The sequence below is a fragment of the Neovison vison genome, chromosome X (genome assembly GCF_020171115.1).
Source record: "Neovison vison isolate M4711 chromosome X, ASM_NN_V1, whole genome shotgun sequence".
Lineage (NCBI taxonomy): Eukaryota > Metazoa > Chordata > Mammalia > Carnivora > Mustelidae > Neogale > Neogale vison.
Genome location: NC_058105.1, coordinates 86,711,573 through 86,732,788, shown reverse-complemented (window position 1 = coordinate 86,732,788; position 21,216 = coordinate 86,711,573). Strand labels below are relative to the sequence as shown.

General features: G+C 37.9%; 1 protein-coding gene across 5 annotated transcripts in view; it reads left to right on the top strand.

The window, feature by feature from the left end:
• MAGED1 (MAGE family member D1) overlaps window positions 1-21,216 on the top strand; it is a 72,144-nt gene that overhangs the window by 6,753 nt on the left and 44,175 nt on the right. For 2 of the 5 annotated variants that reach the window (XM_044235908.1, XM_044235907.1), the window contains exon 2: window positions 15,626-15,739. The exons of 2 other annotated variants lie outside the window; for them this stretch is intronic. In XM_044235908.1, the coding sequence (XP_044091843.1) occupies window positions 15,649-15,739 (91 nt within the window). In that variant the 5' untranslated portion in view covers window positions 15,626-15,648. The remainder of the gene's footprint in view (window positions 1-15,625; window positions 15,740-21,216) is intronic. One more of the 5 variants, XM_044235909.1, reaches the window with a different exon arrangement.

Below are 21,216 nucleotides of genomic sequence, written 5' to 3'. Positions count from 1 at the left end.
TTCCCTCCACAGTTTGACGATTGTGGTCATTGCTGCTATGAACATTGGGATACATATGGCCCTTCTTTTCACTACATCTGTACCTTTGGGGTAAATACCCAGTAGTGCAATTGCAGGGTCATTGGGTAGCTCCATTTTTTTAAAGATTTTATTTATTTATTTGACAGAGAAAGATCACAAGTAGGCAGAGAGAGAGAGAGGGAAACAGGCTCCCCGCTGAGCGGAGAGCCCGATGCGGGACTCAATCCCAGGACCCTGAGATCATGACCAGGCAGCGGCTTAACCCACTGAGCCACCCAGGTGCCCCGGGTATACCCATTTTTAATTCCTTAAGGAATCTCCATCAAAGGGTGTTCATATTCAAATGCATAGTTCTGTAATATGAAATCCCATGCTCTTATCACTGAAGATGTGTATGATATCATACACAAAAGAATAAAGTCCATAGCACAATAAAAAAAAGAATAAAGGTAAATATCAAATAATAAAGAGGAAGAAATCCTGGTGAGGAAACTGTTAATTATAAAATGTGAAATATAGGTTTTACAGCTGGTTTTTAAAACCATTACCCAACCTAAATTAAAGTATACTTATATTTTTTGAGATGTCTTTGTCGTCCTTTTCTCTATTTTGCTGAACTTGTGGCTATTTATATATTTAGTACTTTTCAATCCATTACAGTCATCATTTATTCTGTTGCTCAAACTGTCCAGTTTGGAAGGAGGCAGTTGCAACCCCTGACATTGGCTTCTTTTTTCATTTATTACTGAAATTTTCAAATATATTTAAAGTAGAGGATAGTAAAATAAACCAGAATGTATCCATTTCTCATCTTCAACAATTAATATCATTTGGCCAGTTACCTTTGATTTTTTTTCCTCACCTGCTTTTTTTCACTGGGTATTTTAAAGCAATCCCAGATGTTATAGCATTACATGGGTAAATAACTCACTATCCATCTCTAGCTTTTTTTTTAAAAGATCTTATTTGTTTATTGAGAGGGAGAGAATGAGAGAGCAAGCAAGAACGGGGTGGGGGGGAGAAGCAGACTTCCCCTACTAAGCAGGAAGCTTGACATTGGGGTTGGTCCCAGCTGCTGGGATCATAACTAAACCCAAAGCAGACACTTAACCATCTGAACCACCCCACATCTCTAACTCTTAAGTGTATTCTATTAAGTAACCACAAGACCATTATACTTAATAAGGTTAACAGTAATTCCTTATATTATCTAATGCCCAGTCCATATTCAAATTTCCATGACTGTCTTAAAGATGTCTTTTTAGGGGCACCTGAGTGGCTTAGTCAGTTAAGCGTCTGACTCTTGATTTCAGCTCAGGTCATGATCTCAGGGGATGATATCATGCCTGGTTCCCTGTGTGGGGCCCAGCATTCTTTCTCTCCCTCTTCCTTAGTCCCTCCACCCTTACACGTACATGCGTGCTGTCTCTCTCTCTCTCTCTCTCTCTCTGAAATAAATAAATAAATTTTTAAAAAAGTATTAATAAAAAGATGTATTTTTATAGTTGGCTTTGTTAAATATATATCTAACCAAGGGCTACTGTTTACTGACATTAGATATTTTTTCTTTTAAGTATTTTTTTTCCTATCTGTAGTCACCCCCTACATTTTAAAGACCATTGGTTTATTAGAGAAACTAAGTCATTTATCCTATCAACAAATGGATTTAGATGATTGCTTCCTTGAGGTATTCATTTTGTTTTCCCATCTGCATGTTTCTGTTCATTGGCATTTAGAACTAGAGGCTTGATTAGATTCAGTTTCAATTAATTTTTAAAGATTTTATTTATTTATTTGTTAGAGAGAGAGCACAGCAGGGGGAGTGAGAGATAGAGGGAGAAGCAAGCTCCCACCTGAGCAAGGAACCTGCGTGGGACTTGGATCCCAGGATGCTGGGATCATGACCTGAGCCAAAGGCAGATACTTAATCAACTGAGCCACCCAGGCATCCCTTCAATTATTTTTTAAGGGAAAAAAATCATTGGAGGTAGTGATATGCACTTTCTATTGTATTTCATCATATCTGGTTTATCTTTTTAACTGATTCTGGGGTTGATTTGTGTTTTCAGGTTTTGTCAGACTGATCTCTCCATTGTAGTATCTCCTACCAACCTTTCTCCTGTTGATTTTAGCAGCCATTATCTTCAATGGCTGCTAAATGACTCCACCAGCATTCCATTCATTTTTATGTAGTCATTCATTCAGTAAAAATTTATATACCACACTACCTTGTATCTGATCTTAGGCTGGGTACAGAGGATGTAAAAGTAAAACTGACTTGTTTCTTGTTCTTAAATTCATAATTTCAGTAGTAGTTGAAAGAATGTGGTCTAATTTAATCAATCCTTCTGTGTTTATTAGCTGAAATTATTATATAAAAAGACTTTTTTTTATCAACTCTTTTTTTTGTTCCAAAATATAACTTATAAAAAGAAAGTCAAGGTGAATGCTTTTTTTCCCCTTTTTTTTTTTTACTTATCAGAGTAAGGGGTTGGTTTCCTAGAGACTTTCATTGTTTTCTTTAATATTATTAGGAATTCATGGATTTTTATGTGTTTTATTGTATTTATCCACTGTGATTGATTTTTGATACTCAAACTGTCATTTTAGAAATTAAACTTTTCTGTTTGGCTCCTGTATCCTCTACATGATCTCATTAGCTCTTGACTTCCTTGCCTTTATTTAAGCTTAAATTTTAGTTAGTTAACGTACAGTGCAATATTGGTTTCTGGAGTAGAATTCAGTGATTTAACACTTAACATACAACATTCAGTGCTCATCACATCACAACAAGTCCCCTCTTTAATACTCTTCACCCACTTAGCCCTTCCTTGCTTTCTGACACAATTTATTTTAGGCTCATTATGTACATTCTCTGCCGCAGTCCTAGAATCAGCCACTTTGCAAGGAGGCATGTATTCCTTCAGTAGGGATTGGTGCTTAGAAAGCAAGATGTGAGTGCTCAAAGGATTATTACTATTTTCCTAGTTATCCTACTTGACCTTTTGTTGTGCCTTTTTCCTCACTATTTTGAATACAAGTGAATGACTCCACCAGCATTCCATTCATTTTTATGTATTCATTCATTCAGTAAAAATTTATATACCACACTACCTTGTATCTGATCTTAGGCTGGTACAGAGGATGTAAAAGTAAAACTGACTGGTTTCTTGTTCTTAATGAAGATACTTATAATGGGGTATGAGTAAATGAACAGACAGTGTCTAAAGAGTATGATGAGTACTATGGTGAGTATAGGCAAGTGGGGCAAGTGATAGGCTGTGGGGGAACACAGAAAGGGCATCTGCAATGGCTTTGGAAAGAAAGATAATGTTTGATATTGGATGAATAGAGAAAATATGAAGGTTTAAGAGCTATGAAGGGTGTTCCAGTCAGAGGAAACTGGAAGAATTGTGAAGGAGTGATCTTGATATATTCAAAGAAAGACATACATGTAGTTGGTTATAACTGGCACATAAGTTTTATGTAGAGGAGGAGAACTGAAACTGGAGACTCAGGGGCTAGGAAGTTGAGAACCCCAAAAGTCAGGTGGGAGAACTAGGATTTCACTCTGAAGCCTGTGAGGAAGAAATAATGGAATTGTCCTAAGTGGATGAGATACACAGTTCTCTTTGTGATGTACTGTTGATACACTGGGTGGGCTCATGGGAGTGGGACAGTAGGAGGCAGATGAGGAGAGAGTGTAATGGTCTGGGAGAGAGAGAGAATGTCATGTTACACTGCAGCCTGTGTGGGTGGGAGAGTCATGTTTTTGTATTACATCTGTTATAATTTATTATAATACATAATAGATATTATATTTGGTGCAGTGTAACATGACATTTTATATATATGTATAATATATATATGTGGTATAATATGTATATAAGATAGATATGTGCATACACATGTACATAGTATTGCAAGGTTATAATTCTTTATGTGCGTATATATGCAGGGGCAGTCTCATTGCAACAGGTCTAAAATAGAGAATATTTGAGTGAAGAAACATTGCCCAAGGACAGCTGAAAAGTGGAAAAAGGGCTAACAAACACTCCCACCTTGACCAAATGTGAGTCATTCTCCTTGGAGCCCTCTTTTTCAACTAGATACCATCTTTGGACATTGTCTTTGGCCTCTTTGGTCCAGGTTTTGAAAGAATCCTTGCTGAATCAACTTAATGAGATTCCCTCCCCACCCCCTTCCCACCCACCCTCCCACTCCCCTCCCCATGATATGTGATCATCCAGGTCTGCCTTCAACAAGAATTCTAAGTCTGTTTAACAAGAATTCCCCTCTTCTTGATGTTTTAATCAAGAATCTTGATGTTTTTTTTTAAAGATTTTATTTATTTATTTGAGAGAGAGTGTGAGAGAGAGCATGAGCGAGGAGAAGGTCAGAGAGTGAAGCAGACTCCCCATGGAGCTGGGAGCCTGATGTGGGACTCGATCCCGGGGCTCCAGGATCACGCCCTGAGCCGAAGGCAGTCGTCCAACCAACTGCGCCACCCAGTCGTCCCAAGAATCTTGATGTTTTAAGCCCCGCCCCCACCATCCCCACCCAAATCTACTCCTTGGCTGTAGACTCCCAGCTGTCTTTACTGTATTCAGAGTGGAATCCATTTTCTTTTCCCTATTGCAATTGTCTTGACACCTGTCTCAATAATCCTTTTAAACTTACCATTTTAACAAGTGTCAGGATAATTTTTCTTTAACAGACCCCATGAGAACTTTTATTTATTGTGTACTTTTGCCTCAAAGCTCTACTAGTTGGCACTGAAGCCCAGTTGTGTATCCTTGAGTAATCTGAGAATTCCTCTAATTCATGGGATTTAAGGATATGATAAGGAGTGAGATGATTGCTCAGATTCTCCCGGAGGTTGGAATGTAGCCTTAGCAGTTATGTCTGGGAGAATGGAATGATAATTGAAGATACTTATCTTTTTTTGTGTGTTTGTGTGTGCCAGGCACTGTTGTATACTAATGAACATGTATTGTGTTTGTTTTTTAAGACTACTGTCTTAAACTTTTTTGTTTTAAACTTTTTTGAAATATAAAAGTGAAATTCCTGTACATGGTTATATAAGATGTAGACTAAGAGGGTCCTGTTACATTAGAGATTTAGAGGAAACAAGAGTAGTGAATATGTATGGATCAGTGTTAGTGAAGACTAATGTGCAGAGGACTAATAATATAATTGGTGAAAGTGTTCATGGAATGAGTGTAGACTTTCATGTCAAAGATCTTGTCTGTGAAAAGTGAAATAGATAATGGGTGGTACATGTATATTTTTAGGATGAGTGATGTGAACATGTTTATGTGTTCTGCAGTAGAGGAGCTGATAAAAACAGAGGCTGAAAATAATAGAGAAAGGGGATAACTGGTGAAGCAAAATGTGGAAAAGATGTGTAGAGAACGTATGAAGTACTGACCAGGAACAAGAGAAAGGGCATCACTTCTGACACTGGTGTTAAGGAGAGTCAGAAAGGGATGTTTTTAATTTTTATGGTTTTGGAAAAGCAATAAATAGGGAGAGTTTCTTTCTTTGTGCCCCTATATTCTATATGAATAAGGTAGTAAGGCCATTCTGTAAGAGGAGATGGCCAGGGGCTAGAGGAAAGAAGAGGAAACTTTGCATTCTTCTAGGGAGTGAAAGAAGATTGATGGGCAGTAATGAACACCTATCTAGGTTGGGAATGAAGTGTTTGTAGTTTTGTCTTTTTTTTCTGTTCAGCTGCCAAGAAGTAGGAGTAAAGAAGGCAAACATTGGGTTTGATTTTAGACTGTGAATGTGGTCATGATGATTGTGGGGGGTGGGAGGTTTGAGGGGCTACTAAATTGTTGAGATTACTGATGAGATTTGTTCAGGTTCTAGTCTCATCAGGGAAAAGTATATTCTCAGGAAGATTCTGTGGATCCAGAGAAAGAGAAGCTGTGTGAATATATGTGTGGGTGTGGGAGAAGTTGTATAGAAATTCCAAAGGTTAAAAAGTAGAAGTAAAAAGGTGATACGGCAGAAAAGAAATTGTGGAGTAGATTATAGGAGTTTAACATTTCCGAAGATAAGTAGTTCTGGATGATCAGTGAGTTGTTGGAGTAGAGGAGGTCAGAGGACAGTGAAGCTGGGGTGATGGTCAAGTTAGCCATGGCATCCAGCATTACCCTGATCCCCAAACCAGGCAAAGACCCTACCAAAAAGGAGAATTGTAGACCAATAACACTGATGAATATGGATGCTAAGATTCTCAACAAGATCCTAGCCAACAGGATCCAACAGCATATTAAAAAGATTATCTGCCATGATCAGGTGGGATTCATCCCTGGGCTACAAGGATGGTTCAACATTCGCAAATCAATCAATGTGATACAACAAATTAATATGAGAAGAGAGAAGAACCACATGGTACTCTCAATCGATGCAGAAAAAGCATTTGATAAAATCCAGATCCGTTCCTGATTAAAACGCTTCAAAGTATAGGGATAGAGGGAACATTCCTGAACCTCATCAAATCTATCTATGAAAGACCCACAGCAAATATCATCCTCAATGGGAAAAAGCTTGCAGCATTCCCGTTAAGATCAGGACCACGACAAGGATGCCCACTCTCACCACTCTTGTTCAACATAGTATTAGAGGTCCTAGCAACAGCAATCAGACAACAAAGAGAAATAAAAGTTATCCAAATTGGCAATGAAGAAGTCAAACTCTCTCTCTTCGCAGATGACATGATTCTTTATATGGAAAACCCAAAAGACTCCACCCCCAAACTACTAGACCTCATACAGCAATTCAGCAACGTGGCAGGATACAAAGTCAATGTACAGAAATCAGTGGCTTTCTTATACACTAACAATGAAAATACAGAAAGGGAAATTAGAGAATCGAATCCATTTACTATAGCACGAAGAACCATAAGATACCTGGGAATAAACCTAACCAAAGAGGTAAAGGATCTGTACTCGAGGAATTACAGAACACTCATGAAAGAAATTGAAGAGGACACAAATAGATGGAAGACCATTCCATGCTCTTGGATCATAAGAATAAACATTGTTAAAATGTCTATACTGCCTAGAGCAATCTATACTTCTAATGCCATTCCGATCAAAATTCCACTGGTATTCGTCAAAGAGCTGGAGCAAATAATCCAAAAATTTGTATGGAATCAGAAGAGACCCTGAATCGCTAAGGAAATGTTGAAAAACAAAAATAAAGCTGGGGGCATCACGTTACCTGACTTCAAGCTTTATTACAAAGCTGTGATCACCAAGACAGCATGGTACTGGCATAAAAACAGACACATACACTAGTGGAACAGTAGAGAGCCCAGATATGGACCCTCAACTCTATGGTCAATTAATCTTCGACAAAACAGGAAAAAATATACAGTGGAAAAGACAGTCTCTTCAATAAATGGCGGTGGGAAAACTGGACAGCTATATGTAGAAGAATGAAACTCGACCATTCTCTTACACCGTACACAAAGATAAACTCAAAATGGATAAAAGACCTCAACGTGAGACAGGAATCCATCAGACTTCTAGAGGAGAACATAGGCAGTAATCAGCCACAGCAACTTCTTTCAAGATATGTCTCCAAAGGCAAAGGAAACAAAAGCAAAAATAAACTTTTGGGACTTCATCAAAATCAAAAGCTTCTGCACAGCAACGGAAACAGTTAAAAAAACAAAGAGGCAACCCACGGAATGGGAGAAGATATTATATTTGCAAATGACAGTACAGACAAAAGGTTGATATCCAGGATCTATAATGAACTCCTCAAACTCAACACACACGAAACAGGCAAACATATCAAAATATGGGAAGAAGATATGAACAGACACTTCTCCAATGAAGACATACAAATGGCTATCAGACACATGAAAAAATGTTCATCATCACCAGCCCTCAGGGAGATTCAAATTAAAACCACATTGAGATATCACCTTACCAGTTAGAATGGCCAAAATTAACAAAACAGGAAACAACATGTGTTGGAGAGGATGTGGAGAAAGGGGAACCCTCTTCCACTGTTGGTGGGAATGCAAGTTGGTGCAGCCTCTTTGGAGAACAGTGTGGAGATTCCTCAAGAAATTAAAAATAGAACTTCCCTATGACCCTGCCATTGCACTCCTGGGTATTTACCCCAGAGATACAGATGTCGTGAAAAGAAGGGCCATCTGTACCCCAATGTTTATAGCAGCAATGGCCACGGTCGCCAAACTATGGAAAGAACCAAGATGCCCTTCAACGGACGAATGGATAAGGAAGATGTGGTCCATATACACTATGGAGTATTATGCCTCCATCAGAAAGGATGAATACCCAACTTTTGTAGCAACATGGACGGGACTGGAAGAGATTATGCTGAGTGAAATAAGTCAAGCAGAGAGAGTCAGTTATCATATGGTTTCACGTATTTGTGGAGCATAACAAATAGCATGGAGGGCAAGGGGTGTTAGAGAGGAGAAGGGAGTTGGGGTAAATTGGAAGGGGAGGTGAATCATGAGAGACTATGGACTCTGAAAAACAATCTGAGGGGTTTGAAGTGGCGGGGGGGAGGGAGGTTGGGGTACCAGGTGGTGGGTATTATAGAGGGCACAGCTTGCATGGAGCACTGGGTGTGGTGAAAAAATAATGAATACTGTTTTTCTGAAAATAAATAAATTTAAAAAATTAGCCATGGCATCATCAAAGATACTGCTGCAGATTAAAGGCGATAAAAAGAGTGGAGAGGAAGATGAGGAAGATGTTGTATTTTGTGGAAGGAGTGAGTATAGCTGTGAGACAGATGGCACTGAAATTCAAAGGAGCAGAGATTTTCACAGCAGGGAGATGATTTAGGGAATGAAAGCAGCAAGGCTGACATGAGTTCTTGCCCTTAACCAGTTCAGCAGCAGATTTCCTTGGATGGCCCTGGCTTTGTTTGTCTCAGTTTTGTCTTTGTCTCTGTCTTTGCCCTTTTTTGGGGGGCGGGGGCAATAACCAGGGTTAGGGCCGAGAAAGGACTTGTGGTAAAATCTTGAATGTCAGGGAGCTAAGATAGCATTCTATATTGATTTCTATCTTTGGAGGGACTTACACAACTGCCCTTAGAAACTTCAAGGGAAATGGTACTGCTGGTAGGACCCTGGCTTGCCCATGTGTGTGTTTCCAGAAGTCCTACTGCAGATGGATATGTTAGCCACTCCCCTGTAGCTTCTATAGAGAGAAGTAGATGCTTTTTATATAGTATTATTCATCATCTCAGAAAGATTGAGAACACATGCTTTAAGGGAATTCCATAGGAAGGCCCTGGTTTCTTCCTTTTTTAAAAAAGTATTTTTAAATTGTGCAATATAACAAAAATACCGAAAGTTGCGGAAAATGTAAATATACTAAAGTGAATGATTATAAAGTAAATGCCCATAAAAGAACCTTCCAGAACCAAACATAGAACATTGGAAGTTATTTGGAAGCCTCCACTCGTAATCCTCTCTCTCTTCCAGATGTAACCATTTATCCTGACTTGACTTTTATGGTAATTACTTCTGTGCCTGTGTGTCTAGACACATGTGCACATATACATTTATACATTTTACTGTTAATGGATATTTGGATTGCCTTCTGGTTTTGGCTGTTGTGAGTAGTGCTGCTAAGAACATTCTTGTACACCTGTTGGGTATGTGCATGAGTTTCTCTAAGATGTATAACTGACAGAGGGATTTACTTGGTAATAGTATGTGCATCTTTTCAACTTTATTAGATAATGGAAACCTGATCACCACAAGGATTGTACCAGTTTTGACTATAAAATATATGTGGATTTGTACCTTGACTTTTTTCCCTCCTCCACAGTTTTGAGGACAGAGATCTATGGCTTGGAGATGATCCAGAGTATCCAAGACCTGTGATTTGCTGTGGATATGGGGGACTTGGTTACTATTTCACATTTCTCCTGGAAGGCAGCTATGCTCACCACTATAGCACCAACGCTATTTCACATTTCTCCTGAAACAATTGCATTTAGCTGCTTCAGAAGGATTCCACAGGAGAACCTTTATTTGATCCTTTCTTCCCCAGAAGTTTAAGGCCCAAGAATTGTCCCAGCCTCTGAGGCCATTTGAGCATGAAAGAGGCTCCATCATTATCCTTCAATGCAAACAGTTGATTTTAGCAATTAGCCAAGAGTTCTTTAGGGGGCGCTCTGAGTCAGTTTTGTCTTTTTCAGACTCAAGTGTGAACAATCAGAACCAGGAAGTTAATAATCAGCATCTGTGGATGGCAGAGTATAAAGACTAGTATAGTGGCTTAGATGATCCTGTGTCTTTGGAGGGTCCTTGAACAACTATCTTTATCCAGCTCCCTCCTTGTTCCTTTCTTTCCCAGAGTTTGTCCTTTAGGGAGTATTTGCACAGGGCCAGGAGGGTCCTGGCTTGTTTATTTCTTTCCCAGAGTTTCAAGGTTTTATAGAAGTACACTTGTAGTGATTAAAAAATTAGGACTTTATTAACTTTCAGAAAATTGACAAAATGTTCTATATGAAGATACAAAATATCATACATATATATATTTTTTACTTTAAAACAAATAATGGAATAATAAATAATTCCAAACTTGAATTACAATCAGTATTTAATGTACCTTTTGGACCTGACTATATTTTTTAGTTATTTCACAAAAATTAATATATTATCATAGAAGATGCTTAGTTCATGTTTTAGTTCACTGTTTTTTTTTACTTTTTGCTACTATTATTATTTTTGCTTTCTCTATACATGTTGAGAATTTGCATTTTCAAGATATGTCATTGGAGACAGTGGCATGTTTATTGTAGCTCTTCACTTGACATCCTTACATCCTTTGGCTGTTGTTTGTGTCAAGCTGTTTAATGCCTTGACTACAGCCCCTCACATACTTGCAAGGCAAAGATATTCTAGAAAACATGCCATCTTTTTTTATTATTGGTTGGCTACTGCATCAACCCTGCTAGCTTTTACATGTTGTGCTCTGCTCTGTATTACATGGCAACCCACCTGAAGATGTCCATCTCACAGATATTGCTTGAATGGTATGTTACGCACAGGTTTGGCATACCAGCGTGCTGTGTTTTACTAGTTGGGAATGTTAGGACCAGGAGTGTGGAAGAATCAGCAGGCTTATGAGAAAACTATCTCATCTATGGCTAGATGAAGGAGTTTTCTAAAAATAACTGAAGGGTATAGATAAGCTTATTTTTCAAGGAGGGGGAATCTAGAGGAATTCTTATTTACCTTGATTTCATAAATGTATTCTACTATATTCCTCTGTAAAATTTTTGTAAATTTCTTTTCATGATTAGTTTCCAGTTGTAATTTATTTTTGTGTATTGTATGATGTAAAAAACTTACATTTTTTTCTGAATGATTTATCAGTTGTTCCAGGACTATTTACTGAATAGTCTGTTCTTTCTCTACAGATTTATAATGTTGTCTCTATCATATACCAAGTTGTAATAGATGTAAATGTCTGCTTTTAGGCTTTCTATTCTGTTCCATTGGTCTATTTGTACCTCTTACTAGTCCTGCATTGTTAATTACTATAAATTTGCAATGCATCTTTACTAGGGAAAGACAGCTTCCTTATTACTCTTCCTCAAAAATACATTTTTTCCCTTACTTTTCCATGTGAATTTTAAGGTAGGCTTAACATGGTCTGTAAGAAACATTGAAATTTTGATTAGAACTTGTTCCTTTTCTCCATAAAGTGTCTCATGCATATTTTGTTAGACATATTTCTGTGTACCTGATAAGTTTTTGTTTTTCTTGCTGATACTTTTAAATTATATTTTGTAACTGATTGTGACTGGTGTATGGGACTGCTTGATTCTGGTGCATTGTTTTTAGATCTGTTCACTTTGCTTATCTCTTTCTCTAGGTCCAATTGTGGTTTATAGGTTTTGTTGAGTTTTTATATAAACTTTAAAACATATTTAAAAGTACGTAAATCAGAACTATACCACTCATTGAATTATCACAAAGTGTTTTTAGCGTGTTAGTGTAATTTGTGAATAATTCTAATTTTCCCCTTTCAGTCCTTGTACCTCCAAATATTGATATCATTCTGTGTAAAATAAAATAGAATTTCTTTTCTGAGGCTTCATGCTCTAACTAGTGGTGTTTGATATGTAAATATATCTCAAGTTATATCTGAAAGGAAATTACCTTTACTTGGAAATTCCAACAACTTAATAAAAGAGCCTGTAGGGTAGTGGTATTTCAGTTAATTGACTGCAGTCCAGGATTTGGTGTTCAGCATTTCACAAATGCTGATATGAAACTTGGGTGATAAACAAATATATACAAATTAATGTACTGAGACTAAGATAGATAAAGAAAGAAAAACACACCTACCCTACATGAATACATACTTTCTAGTGGCCAGAACACTCAAGTTCTCTTTCCAGAGCATGTCAGTTGCCATATTGGGATACTTAGGAAATCAAACTAAGAAAACAGCTTGTTGCTTACTTTGGGCATGGAATTAAAGCAAAGAAGGCAGAGAATCTCATGGCTCTTTTTTTTCCAATTTATTTATTTTCAGAAATCTCATGGCTCTTTTGTGCAGTTGTTGATAATTTGAGGAATTGAAGTGCTGAAATGTATTTAAAATGCTCTACACTCTCTTTATCATACTTCAAGCAGTTTGAGGGACAGCAAAATGTAGTGGAAAAATATTGGACTTTGTTGACAGTCGAAGGGACTTGAATCCTAGCCTTTTTTTCTTTTTATCTTAGGCAAGTTACTTGTCAGAATTTCAATTTTCTCACTGGTGATAAAGAATCATGACACTGTTAATTTAAAAGAAATACAGTCTTTCAAATTATTTGTTATGTAGTGTTTCCTACAGAATTGTAGGTTTATATTTGTTTATCCATGCGTGTAGGTGAAGAGGAAAGTGCCAATGATTCCTTCTGATTTGTCAGAATGATCTTAGAAGTATTAGTCTGTTTCCAAATATAGAGATTGTCATTACGACTTGATCGCTAGGTTGTATTAGCTTCCTGTTGCTGTAATAAATTATGACAAATGTAAATAATAAATACATTTATTATTTCATGATCCTGGAGGTCAGCAGTCCTAAAAATCAGGGTGTTGGCAGGCTTGAGCTCCCTTCAGAGGCTCTAAGGGAGAATATTTTCCCTTTCTTTTTTCAGCTTCTAGAGATCACCTGCCATCCTTTGTTCATGGTCCTTTTTTCTCTCTACAGGTCCAGCAGTATAGCATCTTCACCACCTCTGACTCTGACATTCTACTTCCATTGTTATATCTCCATCCTTTGATCCTTCTCTTTTTTTTATAAGGATTCTTGTGATTACATGGAGCCCACCAGGGTAATCCAGGATAACTTCTTCATTTTAAGATACTTGATCACTTATGCAAAGTCCCATTTGCTATATAAAGTAACATATTCACAGGATCAGGACATCTTTGGAAGGCTATTATTCTTTCTACTACATCAGGTTAATGAGTTAACAAGCAAGATACCTAGTTAGAATTACACATTTCTTTTGTAGGTTATTTTCATAGAACAAAACATCAGTTTCTAAAGTTGTGGGAGTCCTACAAAATGTCTTTCTTTAAATAGTACTTCCAAGGAAGGATTTGTATTAATAGAGAATAGAGTTATTTGGTAGCAGTTATGATTATTCATAAGTCTCCATACTGTAAAAGGGAACTACATTGACATTCTTGTTAAAATTTCTCAATTTAACATCTTTTAAATTTAGACTATTTGAAATAAGTATGAAGCAAGATGGTTTCTACCCCTCCACAGCTTGAAGGAAGGGAGTACAAAGCCTCCATCTTTCTTTGAGTTTCCTTTTGTTGATGGTCAAGATTTGTATTTGTAAAGTTAGGCTCTGGAATTCCAGTCACTAATTTTAAGTAAAAAGCACATCTGGAGCCCAGTTTTGCTTGTGGAAATGGGCAAAGGGCTGAAAAGAATTTTATTATCAATGAAATTCTGTATTTTGTGCCTTCTAAAGTAGTTGTTAATACTCGCTGTGATCACTTTACAAGGCCCTGTTTAGTGAGTGAAAGGAACTTTAATACTCTCTTCTGTACTTTTCACCTTTTTGTCTCCTTGTCCTTTACTGTAATAGTTTTAACAAATTATTTTCTTAATTTGTTGATTAATGCAGTACCTTGGATTTTTCATTTGAGGCTCTATTTTATTCTTCCAAAAGTTTGATGAGATTTAATTGTGATATACACCATGTATTAAAGTTTCCTGTTGCTTGGAAATACTTTCAAGTTTGCTATTTACTTCTTTATCTTTAGTAAAATATTGATCTTATAGTTTGTGTTTGCTAACCTCAGTGTTCCGTCTTTTCTGTTATTAGCTGATCCTGCTGTTTTGCTCCTTTATCTAATTCAAGGCTCAAGGATCTCTAGGGCAAGTCATGTAACTCAGCCAGAGCTGCAAAATGACCTGCTTCCATTCGTCAGCCCCCTCAGAGGGTAGACTTTTGGGGTCCCTGATTATTGTGGGGAGAGTCTCCTATTAGTTTTCCTACTCTGTATAGTTCTGGACTTTAATCTGTCTCTTTTGCCTTCAAAACAACCAAAATGAAAGTTAAAATTTTTTTTGGAATGGTCAAATGCCCTCAGGGCAGAAAATGTCTCCCTGCTTATCTGTTTCTCTAGATTCCCATTTTCCCCAGCTGTTTCCCTGATGCTTCCATTTTTTTTTATTGCCCTGTATTTTTATTTTTAAGAAGATGTTATTTCTTTTTCATCAAGATTTTGTTTTGTTTTGTTTTGTTTTGTTTTCAGCATGAGGGTTTGTTCAAACAACCTTGTGGGGAATAACCAGAAGTAGGAAAATTTGCTATAGCTCTTTCCTACATTTTCTTTGAGATTAGGTTTAGGCTCAGAACTTCTCATTACCTTGTGGGTTTTCTTTTCTTTATTTTGTAGACAAAACATACAGTGCTCAGAAGAGTAGGTACTTGCCCAGGGTCACCTAGCAAGTAAATAGTAATAGTAATATTATAAAAAATAATAGTTTTTTTAAAAGATTTTATCTGTTTGACAGAGGGAAAGAGATCACAAGTATGCAGAGCAGCAGGCAGAGAGAGAGGGGGAAGCAGGCTCCCTACTGAGCAGAGAGCCCTCAGGGGCTCCACCCCAGGTCTCTGAGATCAGGAACTGGGCTGAAGGCAGAGGCTTAACCCACTGAGCCACCCAGGCGCCCCAGTAATACTGGTTTTGAGCACAGCATTGTCCAGTCCTGAAGCCTGTGTGCTTAACCAGTCCAATGCACTGCATCCTTTGGATTCTGTTGTTTTTTGTTCCTGGAATATGGGACAGCTTTCTTCTAGGAGGAGGGTAAATGTTACGTTGTGTTTCTCTTACCAAGTTTTTATCCTTCAAGGTCTGCACCCTCTGAGGAACACATGTATTTCTGTGCCTCTTTCAGAAGACTGATGCCTGTTTCCAAGACATCCTAATAAATACGAGTCCCTCTTCTACCACCTATCCTTGGCCTTTCAGAATTTCCTATAGCTCCTTCCTAAAATTGAATTTAGGGACAGTCGGTATCCCAGATTTAACCACAAAGTTTTATTTTCTTTTTAACTGCAGGATAGTCCACTCAAAAGACCAAAATGCACTCCCAGCTGAATTTAGAAAGAGCTAAGGACAAAGGGATCCAGGAAGAAATTCTCTTAGGTGAGCGAAGACGGGAGAATGAGACAGGTAGGAGCTTGAGAATTTATAGTTTTGTTAAATAGTGTTCAGAAAATTTTGGAATTTTGGTTGGTGAATGCCTGCAGGGCACCTTGACATGGTGAAAAACAGGAGCTTTCGAGCCAGACACACTTGAATTGACACTCAGTTGCCTTACTTATTAACTCTAAAATATTGGGTGAATCATTTCTCCACTCTGGCTTCAGTTTCTTCATCTATATTATTGGAATAATAATACCTATCTCTCAAGGTTTTCATGTGAAATATAGGTAATATACTTTGGTGAAGTGTTTGTGCTTGGTACAGGCTTACTAAATAATTACAGTAGTGTTAACATTCTTGATGCAGCTGTAGGGGCAGAAAAATGTTCACTTTTTTTTTCTAGGTGGACTATTTCATGTATTTATTATCTGTTTGCATTTCTTTTTTGTGAATGGTTCACTCATGTTCTTTGCCTGTTTCTGTATTTGGGTCTGTCATTTAGTTGATAAGATTTTGACTGAGAATAGTATCTACTTCAAAGAGGGAAATTTCAGAAAAAGTCAGAGTTCTAAAGAATGCTAGAGATCCAGAATCCAGGGCCAATTCATCATAGTCTCTGCTGTGGAGAAGACTTGTCATGTGATGACATAGGCTGCAAGAAAGCTTGGCAGGGAAGGACCTAACATACTCCCTTCTCTGCAAAAATCTGTTGTATGTACAATACTGCCACTTATAATATATAATCCTACCAAAGAGACAGACTGTAAGTACATTGAGGAAAGACCAAGCTAGATGTTTTTGTATGAGGAAAACCTTTAGGAGAAAGAGCAGAGAGATATGGTGGTTTATTTATTTTTAAATTATTTTTTTATTTAAGTTCAATTAATTAACATATAATGTATTATTAGTTTCAGAGGTAGAGTTTAGTGATTCATAAGTCTTTTTTTTCAATTTATTTATTTTTAGAAAAACAGTATTCATTATTTTTTCACCACACCCAGTGCTCCATGCAATCCGTGCCCTCTATAATACCGACCACCTGGTACACCAACCTCCCTCCCCCCCGCCACTTCAAACCCCTCAGATTGTTTTTCAGAGTCCATAGTCTCTCGTGGTTCACCTCCCCTTCCAATTTACCCCAACTCCTTTCTCCTCTCTAACACCCCTTGTCCTCCATGCTATTTGTTATGCTCCACAAATAAGTGAAACCATATGATAATTCACTCTCTCTGCTTGACTTACTTCACTCAGCATAATCTCTTCCAGTCCCGTCCATGTTGCTACAAAAGTTGGGTATTCATCCTTTCTGATGGAGGCATAATACTCCATAGTGTATATGGACCACATCGTCCTTATCCATTCGTCCGTTGAAGAGCATCTTGGTTCTTTCCATAGTTTGGCGACCGTGGCCATTGCTGCTATAAACATTGGGGTACAGATGGCCCTTCTTTTCACGACATCTGTATCTTTGGGGTAAATACCCAGGAGTGCAATGGCAGGGTCATAGGGAAGTTCTATTTTTAATTTCTTGAGGAATCTCCACACTGTTCTCCAAAGAGGCTGTACCAACTTGCATTCCCACCAACAGTGGAAGAGGGTTCCCCTTTCTCCACATCCTCTCCAACACATGCTGTTTCCTGTTTTGTTAATTTTGGCCATTCTAACTGGTAAGGTGATATCTCAATGTGGTTTTAAATTGAATCTCCCTGAGGGCTGGTGATGATGAACATTTTTTCATGTGTCTGATAGCCATTTGTATGTCTTGATTGGAGAAGTGTCTGTTCATAACTTCTGCCCATATTTTGATATGTTTGCCTGTTTCGTGTGTGTTGAGTTTGAGGAGTTCATTATAGATCCTGGATATCAACCTTTTATCTGTACTGTCATTTGCAAATATCTTCTCCCATTCCGTGGGTTGCCTCTTTGTTTTTTTGACTGTTTCCTTTGCTGTGCAGAAGCTTTTGATTTTGATGAAGTCCCAAAAGTTTATTTTTGCTTTTGTTTCCTTTGCCTTTGGAGACGTATCTTGAAAGAAGTTGCTGTGGCTGATATCGAAGAGATTACTGCCTATGTTCTCCTCTAGGATTCTGATGGATTCCTGTCTCACGTTGAGGTCTTTTATCCATTTTGAGTTGATCTTTGTGTGCGGTATAAGAGAATAGTCGAGTTTCATTCTTATACATATAGCTGTCCAGGTTTCCCACCACCATTTATTGAAGAGACTGTCTTTTTTCCACTGTATATTTTTTCCTGTTTTGTCGAAGATTAATTGACCACAGAGTTGAGGGTCCATATCTGGGCTCTCTACTCTGTTCCACTTGTCTATGCGTCTGTTTTTATGCCAGTACCATGCTGTCTTGGTGATCACAGCTTTGTAATAAAGCTTGAGATCAGGTAATGTGTTGCCGCCAGCTTTATTTTTGTTTTTCAACATTTCCTTAGCGATTCGGGGTCTCTTCTGATTCCATACAAATTTTTGGATTATTTGCTCCAGCTCTTTGAAGAATGCCGGTGGAATTTTGATCGGAATGGCATTAAAAGTATAGATTGCTCTAGGCAGTATAGACATTTTAACAATGTTTATTCTTCCGATCCAAGAGCATGGAATGGTCTTCCATCTTTTTGTGTCTTCTTCAATTTCTTTCATGAGTGTTCTGTAGTTCCTCAAGTACAGATCCTTTACCTCTTTGGTTAGGTTTATTCCCAGGTATCTTATGGTTCTTCGTGCTATAGTAAATGGATTCGATTCTCTAATTTCCCTTTCTGTATTTTCATTGTTAGTGTATAAGAAAGCCACTGATTTCTGCACATTGACTTTGTATCCTGCCACGTTGCTGAATTGCTGTATGAGTTCTAGTAGTTTGGGGGTGGAGTCTTTTGGGTTTTCCATATAAAGAATCATGTCATCTGCGAAGAGAGAGAGTTTGACTTCTTCATTACCAATTTGGATACCTTTTATTTCTCTCTTTTGTCTGATTGCTGTTGCTAGGACTTCTAATACTATGTTGAACAAGAGTGGTGAAAGTGGGCATCCTTGTCTTGTTCCTGATCTCAACGGGAAGGCTGCAAGCTTTTTCCCATTGAGGATGATATTTGCTGTGGGTCTTTCATAGATAGATTTGATGAGGTTCAGGAATGTTCCCTCTATCCCTATACTTTGAAGCGTTTTAATCAGGAACGGATGCTGGATTTTGTCAAATGCTTTTTGTGCATCAATTGAGAGGGCCATGTGGTTCTTCTCTCTTCTCATATTAATTTGTTGTATCACATTGATTGATTTGCGAATGTTGAACCATCCTTGTAGCCCAGGGATGAATCCCACCTGATCATGGTGGATAATCTTTTTTAATGTGCTGTTGGATCCTGTTTGCTAGGATCTTGTGGAGAATCTTAGCATCCATATTCATCAGTGTTATTGGTCTACAATTCTCCTTTTTGGTAGGGTCTTTGCCTGGTTTGGGGATCAGGGTAATGCTGGCTTCATAGAAAGAGTCTGGAAGTTTTCCTTCTGCTTCAATTTTTTGAAACAGCTTCAGGAGAATAGGTATTCTTTCTTCTTTGAAAGTTTGTTAGAATTCCCCAGGGAATCCGTCAGGTACTGGGCTCTTGTTTTTTGGGACGTTTTTGATCAATGATTCAATCTCATTATTAGATATCGGTCTATTCAGGTTGTCGATTTCTTCCTGGTTCAATGTTGGTAGTTTATATTTTTCCAGGAATGCATCCATTTCATCTAGGTTGCTAAGCTTGTTGGTATATAACCGTTGATAATAACTTCTGATGATTGTTTCTACTTCCTTGGTGTTAGTTGTGATTTCTCCCTTTTCATTCATAATTTTATGAATTTGGGCTTTCTCTCTTTTCTTTTGGATTAGTGGGGCCAATGGTTTATCGATCTTATTGATTCTTTCAAAAAACCAGCTTCTAGTTTCATTGATACATTCAACTGTATCTCTGGTTTCCTCCTCATTGATCTCAGCTCTAATCTTGATGATTTCCCTTCTTATGTGTGGAGTTGGTTTGATTTGTTGTTGATTCTCCAGTTCTTTAAGGTGTAGAGACAACTGGTGTATTCTGGATTTTTCAATTTTTTTGAGGGAGGCTTCGATGGCTATATATTTTCCCCTTAGGACCGCCTTTGCCGCATCCCATAGGTTTTGGACCGAAGCGTCTTCATTCTCATTGGTTTCCATGAATTGTTTCAGTTCTTCTTTGATCTCCTGGTTGATCCAAGCATTCTTAAGCAAGGTGGTCTTTAGCTTCCAGGTGTTTGAGTACCTTCTGAACTTTTCCTTGTGATTGAGCTCAGTTTCAAAGCATTGTGATCTGAGAATATGCAGGGAATAATCTCATTCTTTTGGTATCGGTTGAGTCCTGATTTATGACCCAGTATGTGGTTTATTCTGGAGAAGGTTCCGTGTGCACCTGAGAAGAATGATTATTCTGTTGTTTTAGGGTGGAATGTTCTGTATATATCTATGAGGTCCATCTGGTCCAATGTGTCATTTAATGCTCTTGTTTCTTTATTAATTTTCTGCTTCGATGATCTATCTAATTCTGAAAGAGGCGTGTTAAGATCTCCTACGATTAGTGTATTCATATCAATATGACTCTTTATCTTGTTTAACAGTTTTCTTAAGTAATTGGCTGCTCCCATATTGGAGCATAGATATTTACAATTGTTAGGTCATCTTGGTAGATAGTCCCTTCAAGGATTATGTAGTGTCCTTCTGTATCTCTGACTACAGTCTTTAATTTGAAGTCCAATTTATCTGATATGAGAATTGCTACCCCAGCCTTCTTTTGAGTCCCATTGGCATGAAAGATGCTTCTCCATCCCTTCACTTTCAGTCTGCGTGTATCTTTAGGTTCCAAATGGGTCTCTTTTAGAGAACATATGGATGGGTCCTGTCGTTTTATCCAATCTGCAACCCTGTGCCGTTTTATGGGTGCATTTAGGCCATTTACATTGAGAGTGATTATTGATAAATACGTTTTTATTGCCATCAGTTACCTTTGAAGTTTTCCTTTCTGTAGACGCTCTCTTTATTTCTGTTCAATGCTATTCTTGGGATTTTTCCTCTTTTATAGAACCCCCCTTAATATTTCCTGCAGTGTCGGCTTGGTGGTTGCATAGTCTTTTAAGCCTTGCCAGTCTTGAAAACTCTTTATCTCTCCATCCATTTTGAATGTCAGTCTTGCTGGATAAAGTATTCTTGGCTGCATGTTCTTCTCATTTAGTGCCCTGAATATATCTTGCCAGCCGTTTCTGTCTTGCCAGGTGTCTGTGGACAGGTCTGACGTTATTCTGATGGGCTTCCCTCTGTAAGTAAGGAGCCTCTTTGCCCTGGCGGCTTTCAAGAGATTATACCTACAATTATAATTCCTCAATTTGACTATCAGGTGTCGTTATGTTTTTTTGGAATTTATAATCTTGGGTGGAGACCGTTCAGCCTCTAGTACGTGAACGCTGGTTTCATTCGCGAGATTCGGAAAATTTTCAT